Source organism: Pygoscelis adeliae, unplaced genomic scaffold (assembly GCF_000699105.1).
Source record: "Pygoscelis adeliae isolate BGI_AS28 unplaced genomic scaffold, ASM69910v1 Scaffold13, whole genome shotgun sequence".
NCBI lineage: Eukaryota > Metazoa > Chordata > Aves > Sphenisciformes > Spheniscidae > Pygoscelis > Pygoscelis adeliae.
The window spans coordinates 2,812,542-2,823,354 of NW_008824499.1; the positions used below are offsets into that span (position 1 = coordinate 2,812,542).

The following is a 10,813-nucleotide window of genomic DNA, read 5'->3' on the forward strand; positions in this document are numbered from 1 at the left end:
TCAATCAAAGCACTAATTGCATCATAATCATGGGAAGCAGCGGTGACTGCTCAAGTGCTGAAGACTCAGCAATCAACTCATAACACTCTGTTCACTGTTTCGAAAGAGAAAGCCTCCCTGTGCAGAGATGGGAATTTCCTGCAATTCAGATTTGTTTAGCTGACTGACTTTTTTTGGTTTGCAGGGCGATGACTGCACCGTTACCTGCATGGCAGGAACCTACGGTACCAATTGCTCATCAGTCTGTAATTGCAAAAATGATGGTGCATGTTCCCCTGTGGATGGTCTGTGCTATTGCAAAGAAGGTAAACAAAATTCAGATTTAACAATTGTCTACAATTTAGCATCAATGCTTCTCCCCTTTTGAAGTGGCACAGCTGTGCAGTCAGTAACTCCACTATTTTCTTGTGCCTGTCAGTAATTCTACAGCCTGCCCAAGTATCAAAACTCAACAGGGCCTTGACTGTATGTTTTGTCTCTGCCCTGAACAGGGGCCGGACTTAACTACTCTGCAGCAAGAACAGGTCACAGAACTAAGTGCGCTGGCAGAGCCACAGCTCCTCTCCAAAGGAAATGCAAAACAATCCCCAGACTGTTGGGTTTTTTTCTCTATCACTTTGCTGCCCTATTTCTCCAGGACTCAAAAGCCCCTGTTCTCCCCTGTATGCCTAGAGTAACACAATTGGGCAAGGGAGCAGAGGCAGCCTCCTGCCTGTCTTTTCTTTAGCCCATTGCACTGGGCTGTGCCCGGCCGTGGTTATCCTCATCAGACCTGACCCTGACCTGCAGACTGCCTGCCTGTCTCGACCTTGGACTGGTCTCATTCCCATAGGCTTTCCTGGTGGTCTGGCCTCCTAGCCAATCCCAGCTGCCAACCCAACACTTGGGGACTGTGGGGTGGGCCCTGGCTGTCTGCCCTTGTTGCCTTCCTCAACTCCCCATTCTTGCTGTACCCTGACACTGTGACACTCCAGCCATGTGCAGGTATCCTCTGTCCCCTGAGCTGGCATGGGGTTGCAGGATGTGGCTGTCCTTTGTCTGGGGAAACAAGAAGTCTTGCTTGCTCCGGAGACTGTCTGCAAGACTAACCTCTTTTCCTCCCACACATGTGTCCATAATTCCCTTATGTGCCTGGTAGTGAGCATAACCCATGTATCCAGTAATCGCTTGAGAAATCTTGTACTGCTCCATAGCACAGTACCTCTTACGTTTCCCATGTAGCAGTGCCTTCCCCCAGAATACCAACATGAGCTATGCCTATATGGCATGCATAAGCCCTAAAACAGAAGTGAGGCAAATAACGATAAAATCTGGCATTTCAAACATGAATTAATGGATCACTGTAGAACCCCATTTAATGAGGGTGTATAATCCATGAGTTACTGCTCAACTCCATTACATACAGCTGCAGTGTAATGAAAGCCATTGTACAGCTGGTAGTTAAGATTTGAGCCTTAATGGTTAGAAATGATGGCCTTGGTCTTTTTTTAGGTGTAATAGCTTCTTTATATTAAAAAGCATTCTCAAAAAAATATGAGGGAAGAAACAGGCAGCATAGAATGGCAAGTTTCTTGCATTATCACTGATCAGCAGGTCTCCTGCCTGCCAGACAGTACCGCACTCTCTCTTGCTGCCCAAGCAGTTCCCAGAGAAGCATCAGACACCTTAATCTGGTAAAGAGCGAACACAGTGATACCTATATCGCCCTTCTGTACATATAGATGCTGGTAGATGAAGTTGGGAGGTCATAATTAAACGGTCAATCTTTGACCCCAAGATAGTCTTAATTTACACAAAGATCAGGAGGAAGCTGGTCCTGGAATCAAAGAGCTACAGTTTGTAAGCTGCCTTTCTTGCTGTCTCTACCTTGCTTTTTTCATGAAAACATCCCAAATGCTGTTTGTCTCATATGTTTCTTTAGGGTGGCAAGGAGTGGATTGCTCTATTCCATGTTCAAGTGGAAGTTGGGGTCTTAACTGTAACCAGACATGTTATTGCACAAATGGAGCAGCCTGCAGGCCAGCTGATGGCTTTTGTCTCTGCTCACCTGGATGGCAAGGGGAGTACTGTGACCAGCCATGTCCTGTAAGTACAACTAGGATGGTTTTGCATCCCCTTTAAAGCCATAGTCCACATAGCTCTTCTAAATGTACAGTAGGTCAGTATCTCATTTTGTCTATGGGTATCTGAAGGAAATCATGTGTAAATAACAGATTGGGATTCTAGCAGTCAAGTAGATGTATTATACTTTGCATTATATTTTATCAGAGCTACTGCCATGTTATCTGCGTTTTCTTGAACATCATTTTTTAAAGTAATTCCTCATTTGGTTCTATATAGAAATGTTAGGCACTGAGTTGTTTCTATCTTCTCTGTATGTTAATTTAAAAAATGCGACTCAGCATTAAGAGGGACATGATAGATGATTTTGCACGTTTTAGAACAAAAAACTGATTACTGAGAGACTTTTTTATTTATATTTTTGGAAGGATGGAACATATGGTCTTAATTGCAGTGAACATTGTGACTGTAGCCATGCAGATGGGTGTGATCCTGTCACCGGTTACTGCTGCTGCCTTGCGGGCTGGACAGGTAAAATTAGCAATTATCTTTGTAAACCTTGGGGGTTTTGTTGTTTTGGGGTTTTTTTCAGGTACTTGGTGGGTTGTTTTGCTTTGCTATTGCATCAGTTATAGCACTGGACTTGTGACTGCAAACTTTTAAATAATAGATTGAGAAAAGATCAGCTGAACTCACCCTTTTTTAAATCACTCATGATGGTGACAATAATTGGCATTCATTAAATTTGTATTCAGATTAGTTGAAGATGGCTCCAAACCTGGAGCCATATGTTAGCTTTCTGTAAAAAGAATCCTCAGGACGGATACAGATCATCTGGAAATCCTGCAGAGTTTTTCTCCTTGAATGGCCCTTTCCACAGGGGTGCAGTTGTGGTATGGTGAATCCTAGGACCATCCTACCTAGGGATGCAGATGATAGGTGTTTTCTGAATGCTAAGAGTCATTACAGCTGCTCCATCATACAAAAGCGAGTTTTGTCACAAAACCCTGTCTTTATGCTTTTCCCATTTTCCCATGCTTCTTATCACACAGAAGGGTAGTTATGGAGAGCAGATTAATGCTGGTTTGACAAACAGTTCTCGTGATTACACAGAGGCAGAGAGGAATATTCAGTGAAGTCGGAGAGTCCAGGCTGGAGATCTCAGTACAATCAGACCTGCACTTGACTCCATACTGATATGTCTCTTTGCCAGCTTTTGACAGCTAGCATAACAGCAGCGGGGGGCAAGTTATTGACCCAACCAGTATTTCACACTTAGCTGCCTAAAATACTTGTTAATCTCCCTCAGCTCTCTGTAGAGGCCCTGGAGGGAAATAAACTTATATTCTTGCCCATAACTGCAGAACCACCACTGGCACTGACAATCAAAATGCATTTGTATTAACAGCAATTCATTTGGAAAATGTAGTTGTTTTTCAAACAAGGACAAGTTGGAAGAATGTAGGGAGCAAAGCAGGCTGATCAGGCAGCTAACGTTTGGGATACTGTCACCTTACCTCTTCTTTTATGCTTTAAACCAATGCATGCCTTCTATTTCTGATGGAGAGAACATCATCACAGCAGCTCAGCTCCTAGAAGCACGAAGTAAAAGCAATGAAATTATACCTAGAACATACAATGGAAAAAAATCTTTTAAGAATTAAATAAAATGCAAAAATAGGAAGTTCTACACACTGCTTACAACAAAGCTACTTTTCAAATATACTGTGCATGTATCCCTGAAAAGGGCATTTTTCCCACAAGAAAATCCATTTTATAAGCTCACTAATATCGCCTCCTCCAGCTTGCATTCTTCACTCACTGGACTGCATTCATCTTTCTTTGAGTGTCTTTACCGTCAATATATCCATCTATCAGGCTTTAAAACTACTGTGCATTATTGATGATCATCAGAGAAACAGTTGGTAGGCTTGCCAGTAGTCATTGTGAGTTTCTTCAAGAGACAAAATGTTTTTTAAAAGTACAGTAAATTAAAGAGATATATTTATACACACCTACTCTAAAAGTTTATTACACATCTTTCTGGACGTAGCATTCCAGAGGAAAGTGCAGAAAATGTACTTTGCAGACAATGCAGACTAAAGGTGTGGCTTTTTCTCAAAGGCATTTGCAATAAATACTCTGTACTTACTCCCATGCACATCTGTAAATGTACATCGAATGCAGATACAAATTACTCCAAGTAAAGGTAAGAATACTTTCCGTGATACCCTTCTTTTTTTAATTTCCATGTTGGGCAAGACAAATGTGTATTAACTTGCAGGGGACTTACTACAAACTAAGCACTTTATCCTTTAATGTGTCCCTGCAGTTCTGGAACTCCCTTCTTCAGGATCACATTTCAGGGAGGAAAATATTATGTTAGTATTCGAGACCAGGTTGGAGTTGAGATGATGACAGGGCCATGTAAGGTGTGCACTGGAAATGTTGATAGACAGACAGAGCCAACGTGTATTTTGTCAATTCTGTTTCCAAATTTTTTTCCACTTGGCTTAGCACCAGACACAAGGATAAATTCTGCTCATACTAATTTGAAAGTATGTAATTTAAGAAACTCTTCAGCTAGATAATTATATTTTCATATTAAGGAGTATGCCATCGGTGAAAGATTAATCTTATCTGTAGTTGTTGTGAACTGGGCCATGATGTATATTGCAGTGCATTTTATAAATATAACATGATAAATAATTCAGGCTTAAATTTTTGCTTTCTGAATTTGGTACTAATTAGGCATGGCCTGAAAAAGATCAGAAAAGTTTGGGATCATGGAACATCTGAAGGTTTTCCTGCCCACTCACACCAGACAGAGAATTCACATGGCTTTCTGATCCTAATAGCCACAAAACTTCATCTGAAACAGCATATTCTGTATGTTCATCCCACACATGGGACTCCCTCTTGATGTCAGTGTTCTATGTAAAGATCAAGGGGAAGATTGAACCCATTTTCTTTAAAGTGATTTTCAAGATGTTACTGATATAAACCTTCAGAGACTGATAGATGGCAGGAGCATGGAGGAAGACTGGGAAAAGAAGAAAAAAGGCAGGTAAAGAGTAGCATACAATGTAAATTAATGGCAGTCTACCGTCCTTTTGCTATGTTGTGACTGCCACCCATCAAGACTATTATTCAGGACAATGCCCTTGCGTGTGTACCAGCTGGGGGAAGGTAATTTTCAGGACCTGAGTGTACCTGGCAGAGGGAAAGCCGATGAAGAGATTCCCACATACCAGCCAGGAGATCACAAAGCTGTGCAAACCAGCTGTATGCATAAATAAGCACACTGGCAACAAGCTGCTTAGAGACATGTACATACAGTTTCCATTAAGTTCAGTGGGGAATTGCACGTGTGCAGCCAAAGGCAGAAGTTAGACCCTGAGAAACAGATCAGATCTAAAGATGACTGCGCCCTGCCGTTATTGCTGAAAATTACCCAACAAGGTACACAGGCACACTGTATCACAAATGGCTTTGTAGATAGCATGGCAAGTATAACATTTGTGCTTAAAAGATGAAAACCACATTGGCAAAAGGCTCTAATGTGGTAGAAGTGAAGTGAAACTTGTTCAAATGTGGGCCAAAATTGGATCGGTGACCTGCTGACACAATGCAGAGCTGAATTTTCCTCCACATGAAGAAAATGTCAGATGCAACAACACTAAGGGCTCAGCCTTGCACTGAATGGAGTTCTCCAGCGTACACCAGTACTGCATATGCGTAACCTCACATGTATAAATAGTACCCTTGAAATCAAAAGGAGATGTGTTCATATCTATTGCTAGGTTAAAAAGAAAAAGTGTAGCCCCCAGCAGGATCAAGTCTTGACTGATTAGACTGATTGTTTTCTAAAGATTAATAAGGGTCTCTCTTACTCCAGATCTGCCATGCATTTTAGATACATATCGCTTCTGTGCTTGCAGCTCTATGTTTGTGTGTATGTGTGCACACAGATACCTTAAAGCTCCCAACATACTAGTCATTTGTGGAAGAGGTATTATTTTGTGTACATTCAGGTTAAAATGAAAATGCTTGAAAATGGAGTGCTTTGGTGCTAATTGCATTTGGTTAATTAGGGAACTTGCACACACTGAATCCACAGAGAGAATGGAAGCACAGAAAAGCTGCATGGTAGAGCATTTCCTGGAAGTCCTTCGCAAGCAAACAGGTCCTAGAGGAGCAGGCATCAGTCCCATCTCACCCACATGCAACCTCCTTTTCTGGATGCTCAGTGACAGTGGTAAGGTCATAAATTTCAATTAGGCTCCTCTTAATAAATAACCTGAAACTGGACAGAAAAGGACCGGCTGCCCCGGTAGCCTTGCTGGGTGGGTCAGAAGCTAGGGAGAACATGGGGAGGCAACGTTCCTCTGTTAGGTGTAATGCTGCATGGCTCTGGAAATTACAGCTCCAGCTAAGCCGTATGGGTTTTGCAAGCTGAACTGCAAACCCCATCAGCTTGGTTCTCTCTCCTCAAGGTGGCTGCTGGCAGCATGTTTCGTACCAGAAATGACTTCCTCATAGATACCAACTAGTTATTACTACATAGCCTTTAGTTGGTTCACTCAGTACAACCCTCAATAATGAAATTGGTCATAGCTGCTAGCCTGTCCTCTGATTTCTGGAGGTGCTCCCTTTGGGCTTGACCTGAGCCAGGTTAGCAGGACTGTCTGTGAAGCCAGAGGCAGCCTTTGCTCATCCTGTCTCTAAGACCCGAGTCCGTCCGTTTTCACAGTCAGACATCCCGCTCGCAAACAGATTACAGAAAGGGAAGCCACAGACCTGGCTGATATTCACAGCAAGCTCATTTTCTCCCTGTAACGAGTCAATGTGCTTCAAGTTAATTGTGGCAGTGTGTATTTGTTAACCTTTCAGATACTACAGTGGGATTAAATAGGAAGCGATCTGCAGGGGGATATATTCCATTCCTATAAATGTTAAGGTCAGTTAAAATCCTGTTTATCTGAATTCCTTTAATCTGAAATGCTGTCTTATCCGACTCTTGGTTCTGTCTTTCTTTTTTTTGTATCACGCTCTGGTTTTTATAGAACGCTGCAGTCGCGATGCTATCTCAATTATCCACTGAACTAGTTTACTCAGTAGCTTTTCTGAATATCTGAAGCCGAAGTTTATTCAGTAGATTTTAACATCCCAAAAATGTGGGGGGGAAATACGATGGTACTGTAGATGTAAGACGGAAAATATAGAAGTGTGCATCCCAGAGTTAATTATAAAAGAACCCCTCACAGGTTTTCCTTAATTAATCAGGATGGCAAATACAGGTATGAAAATGATATATGCTGGTAAGGAAGAAACATCTTGTAATTGCATTGGTACTTTTCACCTTCAGGCTTCATTCATGTCTCATAAGAGCAGCCTCTCTCCTTGCTGTTACATACAGGAAATCAAAATATATATTTCACTGTCCTTTACAACCTCAATAACTTTCATATGTTGCCAGCAACATAAACCCTAATTGTCTCTTATCATGTCCAGAAATATTGTACAGTAGTTGTGGTAGTCTCAAGTTGTAGGGATTTCCACATGTGATTGTATAAGCGAGTTAATGGGGTCAGGAAACGTCGGCAGGTCACAGATAAGGTGGGCTTTGAGGAATGAGGCTTCACGTTTGTGAGAATTTGCAGGCTGCGAGTGACATCTGCACTGTCACTCAAACACAGAAACATGTTTCTTCCCTCCTGTGGACACATTAATTCAGTAAAACTGATAAGCCCGTTACTCAAGGGAAGGCCTTTTTGAATTTTAAAGAAACAGTGACCACTTTGACGGTGAGCTCTAAGGTATTTTTAACTTCACTTTTTCTGAGTTCTTTGCAAAAAAGTGGTTTATCCTTCAAGGAAAAAAAACAACTTTCCATTTAGCTTCCCATAAAATGCCTTTTGTTGGTATTAATATGCCTTTTCTTCCATTGCAGCAGTATCCAGTTTAAATTCTTAGGGTCAGATCCTATCCTCAGCTGTACTAGATTGAAGCCAAAATAATTCTATTGTCATTAATAGATCAAATCCGAGAGCATACTGATGTAATTGGTTGCTGACTTTTCCACACCTCTTTAAAACCAGAAAAAATCTAGGACTTGTTTTATGCACCTAAAGATTTTTAGCTGAAGAGATACATGGTATTTTAGAATTCATAATGTTGTGGGTTGGCTTTTTTTTAAAATCAGACTGTTTCATAGTCTCGTGGTTTCTAATACAAAGCCTAAAATATCAAAAAGGAGCGATAGTAAGTTCCTATTAAACATGCATTTTCTAGATGTCTAATCCCATTATCTAAACCATATTTTGCACTTATCACTTTTGGCAGTCTTATCCCAGATTTTTAAATTAATAATTTATTTCTGTGATTATTCTGTATCCTTACATTAGCTTTAAACAGACAGAAAAACTAGACATTTTTAGAGTCAGTCTAAAATGGTGCATTTTAGCCTCTCTTCTGGCCTCTGCCTTTCAAATGTGAAAATCTTTTCCATATGAAAAGGTATACTTACTTTCTGGATTTGACAAGTGCCCTTTAGTCAATGAATGTAACATAAGCTTATTAGAAATTAGCTTTAATTTTTCATTGACTTAATTTCAAGTGAGTTGATAAGATTTTAATGTCAGGCTGTGCTTAAAAATTCTCTCTTTGACAGGAACCTTTAAGTATGGATCCTGCTGATATAGGGCTAATTTTAAAAAACATGAATTATCAAGTTATATCAAAGACTTCATTGATGTCCTGACATTAATTATGTCTGTGCATTCCTTGGCAGATATCTAGGGGGCTCCAGATTCTCATCTAAGTGAGGTTTAGTTGTGTTTGTCCTGCGCCAGATTTAGTATATATTTCACCTTTCATGAAATCAACTGGATTTTTGCCACTCATTCACTGGGAGTTGGATCAGACCCTTAGACTACAATTAGAATCTGCAGTAAGTCTACTGCTAAATTTAAGCATGCGTGCAAATGATTGCAGTATTAGTCTTACAAACACAGAAGAGATACAAGTTCATTTATCTTTGTATTTAGTTTGGGGTTTATTGTCACTTATTAAAGGACAGCTTTTAAATTTATGTGAAAAGATATAGCTTGGATGGCATCCTGGATTATGCTAATTTAATGGGTTCTAAAAAAATGAAACTTGATACTAGAGATATTCAGCCATTTTCCATTTTAATATGGAGGCATTCTATATATAAGCTTGGCTGTGTGTACAATACGTTCACCTATAAATAAATGTGGGCGAGAAGCGGTGAAAAATTATTTGTGAACGTTTCAGCAGACTAAATACTGGATGCTGGCATGCTGTGTGTGAACGAAAAAAAAGGAAAGATCATTCAATAAACAGCCAGCAAGCTAAAATATTTTATACATATGTTATTGGTGAAAGTGTTTGCAGTGAGAAATGTTGTAAACATCTTCCTTCCTATTCTACACAAAGAAGAAAAAGTTGAATTTCAGTCAACATTATTAAACACGAAAGGCTTGCACACATTCAGTTGTACAACAGCTTTTGCTAAGCTGCGTTCTTAGCTCATGGCTTAGCTTGGGGGCTTGAACGTTTAAAAGTCAGGAAAGCAATACATTTTTTTCCCATTTACAAGTTCCTCCCTTACCTGCTGATGGTCTGCTTGGATCTTTCTCAGGTTTCTCTTCCTTCCTGGCCTGAAAGCATGTCCAGAGTTTGAGAAGTAGTAGGAAAGAAGTGTCCTAAAGGTGGAGGAGGACTGCATAGGACTTGACTCTTTTTAGTACTGTTTTCTTCAAGATCTGCCCTTTGTGCTAGTGGCAACTTTTCTTCCTGCAATAGTGCACCCTGGAGAATATCCTGTAGCAAAGGGAACCAGATGATCCTTAATTTTAGCAAACATTTTGACTTCCTCAATTTCTTGTGAGGTAGGTCTCTTGCCTCTAAAGCTTTTATTGCATAAATTCCCTGAGTTGGATGATTCATATCTGGAGTTTTCTCTAGATAATTAAAAATAGGGGTACGATTAGTGCTCCACAGAGGTGCATTAGGCTGGAAGTATATTACTTTCAGAAAAACACTTACATTAATGGGTGCATAAATCGCCCATGCAATGATGAGAGAAGAGACAATTTAGAATTTTTCACTGGCTGCAGGGAAAGGCTTATTCTTCACTATTTAGGATCAGATCATGGAGCTTTCATTTAGACTGATGGGCTGTTACACACAGGAGTCATCATAGAATCACAGAATCATAGAATGTTTTGGGTTGGAAAGGACCCTAAAGATCATCTAGTTCCAACCCCCCTGCCATGGGCAGGGACACCTTCCACTACACCACATTGCTTAAAGCCCCATCGAGCCTGGCCTTGAACACTTCCAGGGATGGGGCTTCCACAACTTCTCTGGGCAACCTGTTCCAGTGCCTCACCACCCTCATAGTGAAGAATTTCTTCCTTATATCTAATCTAAATCTACCCTCTTTCAGTTTAAAGCCACTACCCCTTGTCCTACCACTACAGGCCCTGCTAAAAAGTCCCTCTCCAGCTTTCTTGTAGGCCCCCTTCAGGTACTGGAAGGCTGCTATAAGGTCTCCCCGGAGTCTTCTCTTCTCCAGGCTGAACAACCCCAACTTTCTCAGCCTGTCTTCATAGGAGAGGTGCTCCATCTTCGTGGCCCTCCTCTGGACTCGCTCCAACAGGTCCATGTCCTTCTTATGTTGGAGGCCCCAGAGCTGGATGCAGTACTCCAGGTGGGGTCTCAC

At 41.0% G+C, this 10,813-nt stretch overlaps 1 protein-coding gene across 1 annotated transcript in view; it reads left to right on the plus strand.

Moving 5' to 3' along the window:
• The window catches only part of MEGF11 (multiple EGF-like-domains 11), a 216,839-nt gene that overhangs the window by 155,477 nt on the left and 50,549 nt on the right, over positions 1 to 10,813 (plus strand). The window contains exons 11-13 of the mRNA XM_009321452.1: positions 185 to 305; positions 1,922 to 2,085; positions 2,490 to 2,592. Coding sequence (XP_009319727.1) covers positions 185 to 305; positions 1,922 to 2,085; positions 2,490 to 2,592 — 388 coding nt within the window. The remainder of the gene's footprint in view (positions 1 to 184; positions 306 to 1,921; positions 2,086 to 2,489; positions 2,593 to 10,813) is intronic.